This window comes from Pleuronectes platessa, chromosome 23 (assembly GCF_947347685.1).
Source record: "Pleuronectes platessa chromosome 23, fPlePla1.1, whole genome shotgun sequence".
Lineage (NCBI taxonomy): Eukaryota > Metazoa > Chordata > Actinopteri > Pleuronectiformes > Pleuronectidae > Pleuronectes > Pleuronectes platessa.
Genome location: NC_070648.1, coordinates 5,328,802 through 5,345,946, shown reverse-complemented (window position 1 = coordinate 5,345,946; position 17,145 = coordinate 5,328,802). Strand labels below are relative to the sequence as shown.

Below are 17,145 nucleotides of genomic sequence, written 5' to 3'. Positions count from 1 at the left end.
GCGCTTCCTCCCCTCCACCAATCACATCCCTCGCTCGGCCCGGGAATGAGGAGGATGCGAGGATGACGAGACGTATTTATCAGCTCCACACTTCCCCGCTCAAACACTGACGACTTTAAAACTCTTGCACCACCTCCTCGCTCCTCCTCGCTCCTCGCTCAGAGGTCATATATTTTTTTATAAGAGAAGGTTTTATCTTTGGTTTGGCATCGTGAGGTGAAGATGCTCCGCTCTGAGGTGCAGGTGATTCTGGTGGCTCTGCTCTCCTCTGGGCTGCTGGTCAGTGGCGCTCCACGCAGGGACATGCAGACGGGAAGACCGAGAGCAGAACTCACAAACGACAAGGTAACCCACTGGTTTATTTCACTTTAGAGCGCCACTGATGTATCGGTTGGGTGATGTTATCAGCAGATTTGACCCTTTCACAGATTTATCAGTATTTGTGTTTGCTTGCAGATATTTAAACTTTTATTTTACAGGATAAACAACTCAGAAAACATTTTACATACAAATAAATATATATCGTTTTCTTAATTTAAGTTCTGTGTATTTTGTTGTATTTGTGCAAGCTTTAATTACATTTCTTTGACTTAAGAATGGATGGATGGAAAGAAAGATAGATTCTAAGATTCACTCTTCTTTTTTCTTATGACTTGAAATTATTTGTCTTTCTTTTTCCAATCACTTGCTTTCCCGTCCTCCTTCAGGCTCTCGCTCACTTGCTGCTGTTGCAGTTTGTCTCTGAGCTCATGGCGACGAGAGTAGAACAGATGCTGCCCAAGCTGGAGGAGGAGGAGGAGCAGGAGGTGGAGGAGGACGGGGAGGACGGGGAGACGGGAGGAAGAGTGGAGCTGATGCGGCGGCACCTTCCCCTCTCTCAAAGAGAACGCAAAGCAGGCTGCCGCAACTTCTTCTGGAAGACGTTCACCTCGTGTTAACACCAAGAGAAGAGCTGGAATATTATTTTTGAATATATTTTTGTGTGAAACTTTTAAGAGTAAATTCGTCCATGTTTGTCCCTTTTTGTTGTAACCACTGCAAGATGTCAAATATACAGGTTTTGGTGATTGTAAAAAATAATATGGATGTATGTTTTAAAGACTGGCAGGGATGTACACAGTATATGGAATAAAGTTTTCTGATTTAAAATGGAAAATTTGTCAGGCTGTTCTTGGTGTGTTAAACGGGCATTTTGGAGATTTAGAATGTGCACATTCATGAAGTTTGAAGACAATTCAAACGAGGTGTCAAAATTGAAGCAGCAAACATGAGATTAGATTTTCTTTTCCATGATGCACAACTAGACCTCATTAAAAACCAGTTTATTTCCTATATTCAGTGAGGAAACTTTTAAAATATTAAGAATTCTAAAGACTTTGGTGGATTTGTTAATTACATGTCCGGTCTTATGGTTCAGGAAACTGGGGAATCATGGGTAATATCCATTGTACATGAAAACCACTTGATTGCTCAGAGCCCAACCGAAAGAATCCCCATGTGTGGCTGAAGAGGGCGCTGTTGCTCAAGAAAAGTTAGTGTTTAACGCTACGTTTATTGTTAAAGTAAGCCTAAGATGTAAATAACCTTATAAATAACCTTGTTGACATCCCTATGAGATCACCAGGGTCAAAGTTTGAAGCTTGGATTCACATCTTTTTGACCAGAGGCAAAACAAAGCAAGAGAGGAATTCCACACACGACAGCGATTGTATAAAAAGTGACAAACACACAGATAAACTTGGTGACATTTTAATAATCAAATCATATTGCTACAACCTGCGTTAGGAGAAAAATCCACCACTGGGTTCACATGCATGTAACTGTCATTTCTACTTCAATAGTCTGTTTATTCAGACCCGAACGCCTCCTGCTCCTCTTCCTCCTGCTCCTCTTCCTCTTCCTCCTGCTCCTCTTCCTCGGCGTGAATTCATCAGGCGGACTGACGTCTGCTGCGGTACCGTGGGCTCTGATCTACGAGCTCTAATTCACAGCAATTCAGACACGACACCCAGTGAGGATATACAATAAAAAAAAAAAAATGAATGAGTTGGCATGATTACAGGTTTTTAGACTGACACATTATCGAAATGATCACCTTAATGACAAAAAGCAGTATATACAACATGAGATAAATTAACAACTCAATACCGTTTTTTAAGCGAGATCACGTTCTGTCGCACAATAAGCAGAATTCACAGTTTCAAAAAAAGAAAGAAAAGAGGGTCCTTATGAAACTGAATGACGTCCTTGAGGTTAGGCTGCTTTCAAACATCTAGCCCTTTAAGTTACACGTGTACAAAAAAGGAGGACGGAAAAAAAACGGCGGTTAAACGCGATCGTGACAAACACTGTGTCGCCAACGTCTCCGAACATGTGAGACTCCGCCCACGAGAGTGCAAGGACGAATCAAAAGAAACTTCACATGTGAGGATCCTAAGATACTATTAATGGTTTTCTTTCTAGAGGGGAATTCATTACATTTAAGTCAATAAAAGGAAAAGTATGTAAAAGTATTTAGTCAAGTAAATGAGTCGTTGAAATTTACGACAACTTCAGTTTGTTTACACAGACTCTTTGTGTGTTTTTTGATGTTCTCGCGCCACATGTGCGTCTGACACCCTGTTTTCCTTTAGCGTTGGACTTCATTGCACCATTGTCTTCAACGTAACAGTCAAGTATCAACCAAATCAACAAATATCAAAACAGAACCAAAGCAAGATTGTGTATCGTAGACATTCAAAATTGTTATTCTGCGTGATTTAAAAAGAAGAAAAAAAAAACAGTCATTTTTTAAGAGCTTTGAATGTTGAGATGTGTTCCAGCAAATGTTGTAGTAGCGTTCAGTAAAAAGTTAAAGAAGGAGAAAAACCCTACACATTCCGTTCGTCTACATTTCTTGTGCTAGGAGGCTACTCACTGCAAAGATTCACTGCACTACATGCTGTACAAACCAACCCAGGCTGTTGTGTACAGTCACAGATGTGTTGTGTGTGTTTAAGATGCTTGCCTTGAGGCAGATCTGCACTTCCACAAATGTACAGATCCCATAGATTCACAGCCTGCTTCTTATTTATGTCGCTTCTCTCTCCGAAATACAAATTTTAAGGTCGGAAACTTTCATATCCCTCCATGTCCATGATCTCCATCAGTAATAACAATGTACAAGCCGGCAGATGAGCAGTAACAGGATGAACATATGTTAGGTGGAGCCCAAGCTGCCTGCAGGTCAGGCCTCTGTTGTGCTAATACTGAGCTGAGTGTAAAAAGCAGGGGCAGTTGAGTATGAAGAAAAAATACAGAGAATGTGGTAAGATATTTGAATGACGGGGAAAAAGCGACATGGTTGCTCTGTCGTCACTTGGATCTGTAACGCCGAGTCTGAAAATGTCTTTCTGTGAATGTAACGGCAACAGCAGACCACCAGAGGGCTCTGCAGCAATGTCTGCCAATTTACGATCAGAGCAACCACATATAAAAAAAGAAAAATGTAAAAAAAACAAAAACAAGAAGCAATTTATATCACAGAACAAAGCAGGGGGTGAATCCTGTCTGTGATATCCATCGTGTGTACACCACGTGGACTGTCAGTGGGTTTGTAACAGTGGGGCTGCAGGGTGGGAGGATGAGGGACGTCTGTTAGCAGTCAGTGGAGATTTTGGCCGAGAGGTCCTGGATGCGGCGAGCGCTGCAGCTCTTGCACAAGATGTGGCCGTCCAGCGGGTAACAGCCGCGGCCCTCCCCTTCGGACGACAGCAGGAGACCGCATTCCTGTCCAACACAGACACTCCAGTCAGTTCACAGGGACTCGTACTGTAAATATTTGCACACTGCGAGTGAATTCGACTGTAGATGATGTGATAATTTTATGGAAATTTAATCCGACATTTTCCAGGCAACTAAAGAATCTTTGAATACTTTACTTACGAGTCCCTAAAGTCGTTAAGTTTAAAAGAGCTACAGAGACACGTTGAATTCAAAGTGCCATCGTTCAATGGAAGCTCTAACTATGTGATTAGTCCGTTAATAATGACCAATGAAATGTGAGCATATTGGCTAAATTAACTGTGAAATGGACTGAGCAAACAAACACTGAGGTCACAGTGATGGACTCATTTATTTAGACCTGTTTTACCTCCATTAAAACCAAAATGAACCTGCTTCGACTCAAATTAAACTCTCAGACTTATTTCATACGTTTAAAAAACACCAGCTCCTGGCGATTCTGGCATTTTCCAGAGTTGACTCACCTCGCAGACGTAACAGTTGACGTGGAAGCTCCGATCCAGAGCCACTATCCTGACCGTCTCCTCCTGGCCCGGTTCAGGCATGATGGGCCCGCCACACACCGAGCAGCGTGGCGCATACTTTCTGCAACAATCATCAAAATTCGCACTTAGTGAAAAATCAGTGTTACTTTGCTTTACTTCCAAGAAACGATAGCCCAGGCATATTTCACAATATTCAGCTTGGCGTGTGTGAAGGTGTTGGTACCTATGGAAGTCGTCTATGCAGTGAATCTGGGACGTGGCGTCCACGGTGAAGGGCACGCCGTCCAGGCAGCAGTTACACACCACACATGTGAAACAGCGAGGGTGGTAGGCTTTTCCCATGGCGCGCAGGATCCGGTCCAGGATGGGCTTGGAGCACTTTGAACAGCGCTCTAGTGTACTCTGAACACAAAAATGGAAAATGGTAAAAAAAGAAAGTACAGCAACAATCCCAATTTCCTGGGAAATATTTTCAATATAAACCCTCAAAACAATGAACTCACAATGTAACAACTCTCGCAGTAACTCCTCTTGTCCAGGGCGTAGAAGGGTTGTCCCCTGAGGCGGGCGTGGCAGGTGATGCACGTGAAGCACTCCACGTGAAACACCTGCTCCATGGCGATGCAGCCGCTGCCGTCCCCGACCACGTTGTCCCCACAGCGGGCACAGCGGCCTGAAAGGATCGAACACAAACCGGTTTTGATTTGATTCAAAGCTCTTTGGTAATGTCATAAGTCGTTAATGGGACAAGACGGGACTGTACCAAAATAGTCCTCAGCAGGGGGGTGGTTCATATCATATACCAACTTCTTGGTGAGTCGGTCCAGCTCCTCCTCAGGCCGGGTTGTTTGTAAACCCTGCTGAAAAGAGAGAATTCATACAATTACGTGAAGTGTGTAACTGAAAAACCCCCAAACTGACTTTCAAGACATCATAAGTGCTGAAAGATTGTAAACTTTTAACTGCATTATTATCTTATTAGACAGTTACAGAATCTAAGTCATGATGCTTAAGCTACAGATGCTTGCTCCTACCTTGCCGGACTGATAAGCAGGATTCTGAGCAGCTCCGGGCCCTGTCTGATTATTCTCCATCCCTCTCTTAGTCATCGGAGCCTGGTTGACCCTTCCTCCAGACCCCGGGCCACCCCCCTTGTACCCCGCGTCAGAGTGCAAGTCTTGGGCTTGTGAACCGGGGTGCGGCGGGTACCAGCCCTGGGGACCTGCCTGAGTCTGGTGCTGGGGGCGTGACACATGCTGGCGAGGCGGGGGTGGAGTGTAGGCCTGCTCCGCCTGCCTGCCCGTCTGCGAGTAGGTGACGGGCTGCGCTGTCTTGACCTGGACGCTGAACCTGGGCCCGCTAGGGGTGGAGGAGGTGGTGTAGGAGGCTGGTACGGGCTGGGGGTAGGGTTTAGGTGAGGGGGAGGGAGAGTAGTACTCCTGCTGGTGGGAGGTGGAGTACTGAGGTGTGTGGTGCTCGCTGGGGTAGGGCGGTGCGGGGTGGTATTGGCTATGGGGGTGAGGGGGGTACCCCATGGATGGCCGACCCTGAGAAGGGGCTACGCTCTGGTGTGCAGGCTTGTAGTGATCCCCTGAGAGGTATTTGTTGTAAGGCACGTTGTCGTACAGCTGCGGAGAGATGGAGGGATAATAACATGAAATAATGACGACAAAAATGAAGTGTGAGAAAAGAATGATGAGTATTTTCCTACTTGTGTGCTGGGGTCCTGTGGGTGACTGTCCAGATCAGCGAGCATACTGGTCAGGGAGTCGATGTCTGCGTCTATTTTAGAGTGATAGCCAACAGGCTTTTCAGATCCACGGTGCTAGCATCGGAAATAAAATGAGAAAAACATTACTACATAAGAACCGTGAACTGGTTTTACTTCATGATATTGGGATCACTTTTCCAGTGGAGTGACCTGGTTTCAGTATGTACCCACCATCAGCTCGTAGCTTTCCATGTGAGGGCCCCAGTGGCGCTCTTCCTTGGGAGCGTGGGGAGGAGGGTAATAGTGATCGCTAGATGGATGATGAACGGGTCCACCTTTAGATTAAAGAACAGACATTGCAAAACTATTCATCTTTGAGTCTTAATTGATTAGTAGGTGGCAGAAAATGGACGTTTCCAAGTTTTACCGGTACACTTTAAAAAGATTCACACAACACGATTACCTTACAGTTCCCTTAGATTAATAATGTCTGCTTACTGTATCGTTCCCACTTAGTGATGTCAGACAAATATCAGCAGGTAGAGATAGAGTTACTGATGATGCTGCCACGAGGAAGGAGGTTTCACAGAGCAAGTTATCTCTTCCCCATAAATGCCATAAATAACCACATTTGAGGCAGTGATGAGGAACTGTGTGTGCAGCCAGAACAAATGAATGGAAATATGAATCTGAGGTGTAATAATTCAAAACTAATGCCTGTGTAGTTGTATCACAATAGGGTTTTGTAATGCTTTTAAACCCCAATCTCCAACTCCAGTGTGTGACTTGTGTTATTGTCTTACCTGTGGGTCCAGTGGCCATGTACCTGTTGACCATTTCTCCTCCTCCTCCTCCTCCTCCTCCTCCTCCCCCTCCTCCTCCTCCATTCTGGTCATAGGCACCATATTTGGGCCGGAACTCGGACACGCTCTTCTTGTTGGGGGCTCGGTAGATTGCGGACCCGGCCGAGTGGGACATCTGTGGGACGGCTCGCTCTGGGCTGTCCAGAGTCCTCGGGGGAAGCCAGGTGGGACCAGACATGGCACGCTTCTGAGATAAGAAAGAGGAAGGTAAATACATGCTTCTTTATTTTGTTGAATAACTTCTGCATGCATTTCATTTGTATCAGTACGATGGCATCCTGAATGCAAACTAGTGTGCATGCTTAGGTTTTTAGCATTCAGCCATGATTTGCATGAACAAAGCTGTTGTGTGTTTTCATGTCATAAGTAACCAATGGTAACTACAGGATGCTTCCGATTTTGTTTCCTATGGCAACGAGCACACACACACACACACACACACACACACACACACACACACACACACACACACACACACACACACACACACACACACACACACACACACACACACACACACACACACACACACACACACACACACACACACACACACACACACACACAATAGGTTTCTAGTTGAGGCGCAGGAAGAGAGCAGCCGCTCTGAAATACATGGGGATTTCCAGTAGCTCAGTCATTGCTCACACAAAAAAATTGTGTGAGTGTGTTTTTTGTGTGCTTCGAGACACACACAACAAAAAATAAATATATATATCCAGCTCACATGTAGCACAGACTCATACAGATACACAAACAGGTGCAAATTTGTTGCGATCCTCCACAATGGTTATTGTCTGCGGGTGTTTACACACCAGTATCACCGATTTCCAAATAGAGCGGACACACAAACAAGGCAGGAAATGTTGTGCGATGAAATGCATCCGTGTACATGTGGACACCTGGCTCATAACAATATATTATGTATTCTCTGTGGGATAAATAACAACACGGGGGGGCACACAGCTGAGCTGACAAGGTGCTGACTTCGGGACAGTGGTGTGAGTGAAGGAAACTCAAAGGAGGAAAGAGAACGAATCTAATGTTGATCATTGATTTGTAAATTGTTGTAGCTAAATGGAATGGGTTCTTTCCTGACCCACATCGAATCCTTCCATAAAGTTTCATGGAAATCCGTCCAGTTGTTTTTGCGTATCTCTGCTAATTTTCAAACAAATGCAGTTGAAAATATAACCTCTTGGCGATGGAAGACATTAGAACACATCCCTTTGTGCTCTGGGAATCTCCGATGGGACTTAAGTACGAATGATTGACTCTCGTTTTACTGTGATAAACGTTGGTGCACGAAGCAGATCCGGCTTAAGCACAGACACTAATCCACGGTGTGATTGACACAGTTCCACAAAACACAGACACAAGCACATCTGTGTCGTCCGGAGCGGAGAAGTGAATCTCCCACTCAGACTGATTGTGTGTGGCCGTCACAAATCCCTGTCGGTAAGAGGATTATAATAACGGATGATGCAGCCATACAATAACGCACAATCTAAAGAAAGGATTAAAGCCTCTTGATCTGATTCTTCCTTCTTTTATTACTTTTATCCATGAGGTTGTTGCAGGTATGATTAAACATTGACACTGTGGTCATGTGGAGGACAAGAGTGACCACCTCCACTGTCCACCTGATGGTCTGAATCCGGATTGGCTCAAACTCAAATCCGAGGATGGCTGAGGGTCGGAAATTAATCTCAACGGGGTTTGATCACATGTGTGGAAAAGTGGGATGTACACAAAGCTGGAGCATTGGTCTGTTTATTGGCTTCTTGAGCTGCAACTCAGGGGATGTCACAGTTGATGACAGTGGACAGGACATCCGGTGTTTTTCTTTTTTTTTTACTTTTCAAAGTAAAATATCTCTAACTCAGGCGTGTCAAAAATACGGACAAAACAATGGAGAATCAACGCAGTGATGCTAATACACGTTAAAGCCAACGTTGGCTTGACGGAGGGCATCGTCCATTATGGGTATTCACAGCTTTTACGCAGCTTCTTGTTTATTTTGAAGGCGAAAGTCAGCAGCTAGCTTAGCACGTTGACGCCGTGTAGCTTGATGTGGCTAGGTGTGCTAGCTAACACGGTTAAAACAGCAAGACGCCCCCCACGCGTAAAAGCAAAATGAAATAAATGAAATAAGAAAACAATTAAACGTGAACCCCAGTGCTAATGAGCACTAGCGACCCGTTAGCATGTCCTACCTTCTACAGCAGCTTCACAGGGGCTCCTCTTCACTTCGGTCTCATCTGCACATCAACAACAAGGCGACATTAAACAACAACAACAACAACAACAACATCATTAAACATTAAAAGACACAATGTTTGCTTTGTTTCCAATGGTCAAGTTACTTCCGTTCATCGGTATCAACGTCGTGTTCGTTCCGAGTCTGTCATCGTGGTTAAAACAAGCCACTTACATGATGGAATGAGCCATTAATGGAGGTCGATCGGCGGCGGTTCCCTTTAACGAGAAGCTTGTTTACTTGTTTACTTGTTTGTTAGCACGATTAGCGGGCAGTTAACTTTAATACGCGAGCTTGTTTACTCGCTTGTTCGCCTGTGTGGAACTCGCGCGGAGCTCGTGCCTTGCCTCCCGGCTAACGACGCACCGAGGAGGAGGAAGCGGAGAGTTTAACCCGAAACCCAGCGCCCGATCCCGGCCGGAGAAAACACACCCTACACACCCTGCACCCCCCCCCCCCCCCCCCCCCCCCCCGTCCAACCGTCCGCGGGTCGGTGGAAGTTGTCCCGGGACAACTTTTCTTTTTTAACCCGGGTGTCGTTAACCTACTTTGTCAAGGATCCCGAGGCCTTCAGCAGAAAGCGGCAGCTCCGCATTCCCGACGTGTGACGTAGCTGCTGTGTGTGTGGGTGTGTGTGTGTGTAGGGGGAGACAGAGAGGTGGGTGGTCTGTCACACACAGTTTTCAAAATAGAAATACAAGAGTCAGCTGTATGTAAATACGGCCCCACTGTATTTCTATGGGGTGATGCATGAATGAAATGTAATAATTGTATTAACAGTGTATATATATACACATATTAATTAACTGTATACTAATATATAAATATGTACAGTAAAATTTGTTATTTTTTACTTACATTTCAAACTTTTACAAGTTGCCGTTCAAAATGTAACTTTAAATAAACACTAAACCAAATAAACAGAGGTGAAAACAAAAAAATAAAAGACTCTCGCAGAAAGTTTCAATTCAAAAATAAACTATGTACGAAATTAAAATAAATATGAACAAAAAAAGAGTCCCAATCTGCTCCTTAAGTAAATAGTTGAATCACAAAAAACATGATGGTGTTTTATATATTTTTCAGATTGGCTCACTGCTGTCAAAGTTTGCTTTATGTTTATTGTTTTGATATATCAAGTTCAAGTGCTGGCTTATTATTGAGGTTAATGAGATTTGGGTCAACTGTCCCTCTCCCATTACCCCCACCCAGTTTAGTCCTCTTCCCACTGCTTTCCCCAAGGCACATCTCCAAAAGCAAAGGTCTCATAACCATCAATTATCTTTTTATTTCTTGCCTTATCTCTGCCGGTGAGTGAACAAACAACCAGGGCTGCTCCCTGGGATATCCCCGCTTCCTCTTCCTTCCAGAAGCTGTGTGCCGTTTGCCCATATATGTCCAGAGTGCCCTGCGCTCGCAGGAAGAGGGAGTTGAGGCAGATCTGTTATTGTTGCAGGAGCCATCAACACTTTGGCACCAACGGGAGGATTTGAAGTCAAAGCATGGCCTCAGTCCACATCATTATCAGATGAACAATGTGGTTCTAGGCAGGCAACCAGGAACCAACAAAACCGGGGGAATCCCTGTCTTTGTTCTGTGTGACAGGCAGTGACAGCAGTGAAATATGTTCCTCATCATGATATTTAACTAAATTGACTTTGCTCTCGACTTCAGAAGTCTACTGAGGGTTTGTGTTTATCACCAAACGGGGCCGGGGGGTCGTGACGGGCGCTGACAGACGAGGGAAGATGCAGGAAGTCACTACGAGCATTGCCCAGCCTTGCCAACGGGATAGGCTCAATGGTTTTCCGCCCATTGGTGAACCTGTTTAGTAATGTTCTCACTTTTCCTCAACCGCCCCCCCCACTTCATCCGTTCTTCTCACAATGCCTGGAAGTAGCCGAGACCTACATCTCCCTCTCTGTTTTCTTAATTGTTGTTTTCCTTTATGCTTTTTTCTTTTTTTTTTATAACTTTTAACAAAGCGCACAATAGATCCAACCCCCATCCAAACAAATCAAAGCAGAAAGACACGCAAGCTCCTCACCCCTTGCAAACACTTCCGATTCACGTTTACAAAGGATTTATATCAAAATACACTCATGTAGTTGGATTTTTATTCATTAACTGACATTCTGTCTAATGACTGTCTCTGTATATACTGTATATACTGTTATTACATACGTGTGCATGTAAATCCCAAGAGTTAACTGGCTGTTGTTTCAGTTTTTCTGTCGTTATCAGAACAAAATTGTGAATTTGGGCGATTCAAATCAAATTTGACTGATTAATTGCACGAGTGTTACTGTAGGTGCTGTTCTCCACAATACACTTAACACCTAAAAGATGTCAAATGTAAATTACTATCATTTGTACAGGAGCCAAAGCTCTGCATCTTTATTTCTTTCCATAGAGGAAAATCCTTTCAGATACGAGGAGAACAGTGAGAGTGCTAACCACTTTACCACTGTGCCGCTTCCCATACAAACTGTATACACTGTTATACATTGTAGGGGGGGTTGCAGCTGGAAATCAAACAAGGACGTTTCCCTGTTTGCTTTCCCACTGTAGCTGCAGCACTAAATCAATCGCTGTGCACGCTTATCTGACGATTCAAAATCCTGACGAGGTCTCCTCCTGTGAAATACTTTGATGTGAAGGAAAACAGTTCACAGTTCATTCCTGCAGAGCTCCTCTGTGAACCCAGAGTTCTGCAGTCCGTCCGGATGAGGTAACTTTCCACTTGTTTTTGTAGTTATTGGTGACCTCTGAAACCCCCCCACCTCCCCATCTCCATTTCTCCTCCCTTGTCTTCTGCTCACTTTATTGTTGACGGATGTCCTGCGCAGGCGTTTTCATTCATGTCTCTGAGCAGCCTCGCAGGATGCCTACATTAGTGTGTGTGTGTGTGTGTGTGTGTGTGTGTTGGTGGGGGTGGTGGTGGTTGTAGGGGGGGGTTGAAGGGCAGTTCCTGTACATCTGTCGGTCGCAGCTCTCCCGGCCGGGGCGGGGTAAAAGGTTGTTTTTCAGCACCAGGAGAAGGTGTCTCCCGTCCACAGCGATCGATTTTTGTCTCGCTTCCTTCCTCCTCATCCTCATAACACAACGCCTCTGCACTCAGGCAGCAGGCCAGAAGCTTCCGGACCCTGTTGTGGAGCCCGTATTAATCCCCATTTACCTGAACCAGTCAACTCAGCAGTGACACAGTGGCTCTTTGAAAACCACTTGCTTCTAAAAATTCAAGAAATACCCTTGCAGGTGAAATACTAAATCAGGCACCGACATCTCAGGAACTTGTGATAATCATTTCTAAAGTTGCTTCATGAGACAGAATCTCGATGATGAGGGCATCGCTTGTTTACGCCACAACGACTTCCAGCTTCCTGTCGGTCAGTTTCCTGTGAACCTGGAGAGGGGTGAAGGGTAGGAAAGCGTCGGTGGGGGAAGCCTGACGTTCCCTGGCTTACCCCTGGATAGCCAGGCACGTACCACAGCCCCCCGAGGGGTCCTCGTATATATTTTCTCAGCGTGGCACACAAACACACTTTGCTTTCCTGCCATTACTTTGCTCAGAGCTATGGGGGTTTAGAAAAACTAATAGCCCCCTAAAAATACTCTGAGCCTGGGCCGGGGCCTTTTTCCTGCGCTGCTTCCATGTGTGCACGTGGGCCATTGAGGAAGGAAGAAACCAGCAGCCCTGCTTGTACGGGGGCTTCCTGCGCAACATTATAAAGAGTCCCCTCCCTGCAGCCTCCCCTTTCAGTGTCGGCCAGAGCCAGTGGAGGCTGCTCCAGGTCTTTGACTGTAGACTGAACACTGAGGCGAGGGGGTTTGTGGTCAGCGTGGTGCACGTCAGTTCTCGTCCCTGCTGGTCGGGGTGAGTTGGAAAACTGTTTTCTCTTAATATTCTTTTATTGTTAATCTGTTTAATAACTGCTTGGATTGGTTTTGAGGAGGATTTTCTGTGTTTTTGATTGATCTTTTTCAAATGATCCACATATTTGAGTTAAAATGTATATTTTAAGTTAGAAATGGTTGAATTTTTTCATATTTAATATCTAACTAGCTTTCTGAAATGATCACTTCGCTGTTTTTCAACTCCACTGATATTTATAGTATTAATAACAGTAAATATCAAGTGGATTAAGTTTAATTTTCCTTGTTGTTTCTGGTGCAGGTACGAGTAGGGAGCTGGTCTCACCTAACAGATGTGTCTGGGACACTCCAGTCTATTTATTCTTTCATTTACACACAGGTAGGTTTTTCATTTCGGGCTTTTGAATCCAGATTGTCCACAAACATCAAATCTGCATTTTCTAAATAATTTATTTTCTAAATTTCAGACAAGCATGATGGAGGTATTGGGGGGATACAGGGGCGACAGAGACATGGAGCTGAGGCCAGAGGGATACGTGAAGGAGTTCACACGTCACTCCCACGACGTGCTGCTGAACCTGAACGAACTGAGGCACCGCAACATCCTCACCGACTTCACCCTGGTGGTTGGGAACGTGCACCTACAGGCGCACTGTGCTGTGCTCGTGGCCTGCAGGTCGGTGCCATTCGAAGCAATAGTATTTTTCTTTTATGACACAGTCCTCTGTAATGTCCTAATGTAATCTCTTCCATCTCATCTGGTTGACTCACACTTGTTTCGCCTTCTGCTGCTTCCCCGTCACTTCCTCTTGCTCAATTGTCCATATTTCTCCCCGTCATTTTTATTTTATTTCCTCCACCATGCACTCAGCGATGAATCCAGAAAATACAGATAAACTGAAAATCTTACCCAGAATATTTCTCCCTTCCTCTCACTTCTCTCTCAGTGGCTTCTTCTACTCGCTGTACTCCCGCCGTGTGCTGCTCCAAGGGCGTGGTGTCGGTGGTAGTGGGCAGCAGCTCATGACCGTGTCCCTCCCCAACTCCCTGGATCCGTCCAGCGTCTCCCTGCTGCTCGACTTCATGTACACCTCCCGCCTCCCTCTGACCCCGGGCGTTGTCCCCGGGGTGCTCGCTGTGGCGACCTACCTGCAGATGGACCACGTGGCCGAGACCTGCAGGGACTTCATGCACCTGCACTGGTGAGGGGCTGGAAACAAAACATCTGTATTATTGTGGATTCATAATGTAGGAGTTGATGCACAATGCTAACGTCTTTAGACTTGGGTGATTCTCTGTTTTTCAGCATGGAGAATAAAAGTGCAAGACACCTCCGATTGGAGCTGGACTCCAGTGTGTCTGTCGCCTCTGTGGCCCCTAAAGGAGGAGATCTGCCTCATCCAGGACCAATGGCAGCAGCAGCAAGGTGAGAGAAATCTAAAACTCTTCATTTAGATGAAGGAAGGGCAGAATCAAATCAGGGGCATGTCTCTTACATTTTCTAATTTCAAATTTTTTTCGTTTTAAAAAATTGGCTTGATTCCTCTTCTGATCGGTTGATACACTGGCAACGAAAGTATATTAACATGTGTGAGGATACGTACACAGATTTCCATGAGTGTGTCTGCTGGCAGTTTGTGCTCGTGTCCCTTTGTCTGTCTGACAGCTTTAGCTCATTACAGCCCTTCCTGTGTTTCTCCTGTAAGGTTCCCACTGGAGGGTGGGGGCTCGCTCAGGCAAGGGGCTTTCCCGTTTGGCCAGCCTGGGTCAAAGGAGCAGCGAGGGGGGCCGGAGTCGCCCCTCGTGGGCACCCCGACCCCGTCGCCGGACAGCCCTGCCCGCTCCAGCTGCCAACCCAGCTCTCCAGCCGAGTCCAACACGTGTAACAAAAGCCTTGTGGTACGTCTCCAGAAAATCATGTCATCGTCTCCTTTAACTGTTGTTTATACGTTTATATAATGCAACTTGTTTATTTATCCAGAATGATACCAAAGCCTCACCGGACCCAAAGGCCTGCAACTGGAAGAAATACAAGTACATCGTCCTCAACCCTCTCTGTGCTGCGACCACGGTGAAGGAGGAGGAGATGGACGAACCCCAAAATCACACATCGCCCGTCAAGGACGCGACCGGCTTGACAGCCAAAGCCCCTGCAGAGCCGTGGTCTGGAGAAGTGCCCGGTCAGATTGATAGGTACGGAGCTGACATAGTGAGAAATAAAGGAGTTGGGAGAGCTTCAAAACAGGAAGTTTGTTTGTAAATCTGAATTTGTGAACCTCTCCTTCAGACAGGGGCAGGCCTCCTGCTACGAGGGTTCTGGCCGAGCCCCTCCCCTCGGGCCACCCCCCTCTGTAGACCCCCTGAAGGTGCCCCCCACTCACAAGCAGGGAACAGGTATGAACTAAAACAGTAAATTTAAGCATTTTATTCTGTGTCAGTCAACGTAAAGGTGTGTTAAACATGTCCATCCTTGTATCTCCAGTTTCCCCCTGCACCACTGACCTGGAAGCTGCCCGCCACAACCAGCCTGCAATCAAACGTGAGAACTTCTACGCGCCCTACTCTTACTCTGGCAACCTGCAAGGGACCAAGTCTACCAGCTCAGGTGAGGACACACATTTATTAAATCTCCCGTTCTCTCTTTCTATCCGTCTCCGTGTTTTGTTTTAGAAATGAAAAGCCTTTATCTCAAGAGTGACCTTTGCCCTGACAGGTGAGAAGCCGTACCGCTGCAACGTGTGCAGCGCCCAGTTCAACCGACCAGCCAACCTGAAGACCCACGCCCGCATTCACTCAGGAGAGAAACCGTACCGCTGTGACACCTGCGGCGCACGGTTTGTTCAGGTGAGGGCTGATTTCCAATAAGAGCCTTTAAATCACATAAAAGACTGCTTAGTTTTAAACCTGATCCAGGGTGTACATGTATACTCTCATTATTTCCTTCCAAAGCCTTGGGGCCCTGATAATAGAAGCTAATCATATGCTTTGGACAAAATCTTTATTTCCTGTGTGTGTGGTGGTGTTACAGGTCGCCCACCTCCGGGCCCATGTCCTGATCCACACCGGCGAGAAGCCGTACCCCTGCCACACCTGCGGCACCCGCTTCCGCCACCTGCAGACCCTGAAGAGCCACCTGCGCATTCACACCGGAGAGAAGCCTTACACCGTGAGTCCCCTGCTCCGCATGCATCACATGACCCCCCGTCACATCCCCGCTGCTCTGAACCTCATGACTCTCCCCTCTTCTTCTTCTTCTTCTTCTTCTTCAGTGTGAGAAGTGTGACCTGCACTTCCGCCACAAGAGCCAGCTGCGTCTTCACCTGCGGCAGAAGCACGGCGCAGTGACCAACACCAAGATCCGCTACAAGGTGCTGACCGAGCCCTACCAGCCTCTCCTGCAGGCCTGCTGAGGAGGACGACCCCGCGACCCCGAGCAGAATCTGAATCTGAATAGTCTAAATATTTCTTATTCTTTCTAAAGTATGAGTTGATAATTTATAAATGTCAGTTTGGGCCTTGGGGTTAAAATGGAGTAGGTTTGGGGAAAGAGATCAACGTGTTGCTGGATGAGGTTTGGAGCTAATATATGAATCTTATTAGTTGGGAGTTGGGATTCAAAAGATGAAGATGGAGTTCAGAAGTGTTTTTGAAGGTTTGTGAAGGGAGAGAGTGAAAAGGAAAGAGACAAGGAAAAAGAAGGGAGGATGTGTATACACTGAGATATGGAGATCTGTGAGCATGTGAAGAAAGACAAAGCAAGTGTTTTGAAGGAGATCGTGGAACAGTTGGGAGTTTTTGGAGTAAATGAAAATGAAACTTTGTTCTGACGCATGGAGCAGCACTTAGTCAGCGTTGAGATATTGAAGCTTTTCTTCTTAAACGTGTATTTAACTCAGATTTATCTTTAGCTTGAGGCCTGGGGCCCGTGTGTTCTTTAAATATGCAGTTTCATCTGCTTTGACGGTCCAAGCAGGCAAAGGACAATGAAATGATGTGTTGTTTTCTGAAATGATACGTTTAAAAAAAGAAGACGATTGTAATGAATTGGATGATTGATAATAATAATGTTAAGTTTGTATGTTTATGGGTTCATTTGCTGGACAAAGATGGTTAAATTAAATCGTTTTTTTTAACAATTGGACTGTTGATTTTTGGAGTCTACTTTAT

The 17,145-nt window shown here is 45.7% G+C and overlaps 3 protein-coding genes across 5 annotated transcripts; 2 read left to right on the top strand and 1 right to left on the bottom strand.

Moving 5' to 3' along the window:
• Positions 1–222: 222 nt before the first annotated feature.
• Positions 223–938, top strand: sst5 (somatostatin 5). The gene is made up of 2 exons (XM_053416465.1): positions 223–345; positions 708–938. Exons 1-2 carry the CDS (start codon positions 223–225, stop codon positions 936–938), a joined length of 354 nt encoding a protein of 117 aa, XP_053272440.1.
• Positions 939–1,733: 795 nt separating this feature from the next.
• Positions 1,734–9,742, bottom strand: trip6 (thyroid hormone receptor interactor 6). 3 transcript variants are annotated; one of them, XM_053416436.1, is made up of 11 exons: positions 9,651–9,742; positions 9,059–9,103; positions 6,783–7,029; positions 6,211–6,314; positions 5,980–6,093; positions 5,303–5,896; positions 5,032–5,128; positions 4,772–4,941; positions 4,492–4,670; positions 4,248–4,368; positions 1,734–3,768 (listed from the first exon to the last, which is right to left on the bottom strand). In XM_053416436.1, the coding sequence occupies exons 3-11, from the start codon at positions 7,018–7,020 to the stop codon at positions 3,637–3,639; spliced, it is 1,749 nt and encodes a 582-aa protein (XP_053272411.1). In that variant the 5' UTR covers positions 7,021–7,029; positions 9,059–9,103; positions 9,651–9,742; the 3' UTR covers positions 1,734–3,636. The 3 variants fall into 3 exon arrangements, with proteins under 3 accessions (XP_053272411.1, XP_053272410.1, XP_053272412.1); XM_053416435.1 differs by lacking the exon at positions 9,651–9,742 and adding an exon at positions 9,277–9,516; XM_053416437.1 differs by lacking the exon at positions 9,651–9,742 and adding an exon at positions 9,277–9,516 and having other exon boundaries at positions 5,032–5,125.
• A 3,098-nt stretch (positions 9,743–12,840) lies between these two features.
• On the top strand, positions 12,841–17,117 carry bcl6b (BCL6B transcription repressor). The gene is made up of 12 exons (XM_053416231.1): positions 12,841–12,979; positions 13,280–13,357; positions 13,446–13,654; positions 13,926–14,180; positions 14,285–14,404; positions 14,685–14,877; positions 14,960–15,171; positions 15,266–15,372; positions 15,461–15,583; positions 15,692–15,822; positions 16,007–16,144; positions 16,248–17,117. The coding sequence occupies exons 3-12, from the start codon at positions 13,452–13,454 to the stop codon at positions 16,386–16,388; spliced, it is 1,623 nt and encodes a 540-aa protein (XP_053272206.1). The 5' UTR covers positions 12,841–12,979; positions 13,280–13,357; positions 13,446–13,451; the 3' UTR covers positions 16,389–17,117.
• Positions 17,118–17,145: the final 28 nt, after the last annotated feature.

Bases quoted from the DNA above. Each gene is read 5' to 3' on its own strand.
- sst5 (XM_053416465.1), top strand. From the start codon at position 223: ATGCTCCGCTCTGAGGTGCAGGTGATTCTGGTGGCTCTGCTCTCCTCT. The intron at 346-707 runs GTAACCCACTGG...GTCCTCCTTCAG, and splicing joins CAGAACTCACAAACGACAAG to GCTCTCGCTCACTTGCTGCT.
- trip6 (XM_053416436.1), bottom strand. From the start codon at position 7,020: ATGTCTGGTCCCACCTGGCTTCCCCCGAGGACTCTGGACAGCCCAGAG. The intron at 4,369-4,491 runs GTACCAACACCT...TGATTGTTGCAG, and splicing joins TGCATAGACGACTTCCATAG to AAAGTATGCGCCACGCTGCT. The intron at 3,769-4,247 runs GTGAGTCAACTC...TGTGTTGGACAG, and splicing joins TCAACTGTTACGTCTGCGAG to GAATGCGGTCTCCTGCTGTC.
- bcl6b (XM_053416231.1), top strand. From the start codon at position 13,452: ATGATGGAGGTATTGGGGGGATACAGGGGCGACAGAGACATGGAGCTG. The intron at 14,405-14,684 runs GTGAGAGAAATC...TTCTCCTGTAAG, and splicing joins CCAATGGCAGCAGCAGCAAG to GTTCCCACTGGAGGGTGGGG. The intron at 15,823-16,006 runs GTGAGGGCTGAT...GTGGTGTTACAG, and splicing joins GCGGCGCACGGTTTGTTCAG to GTCGCCCACCTCCGGGCCCA.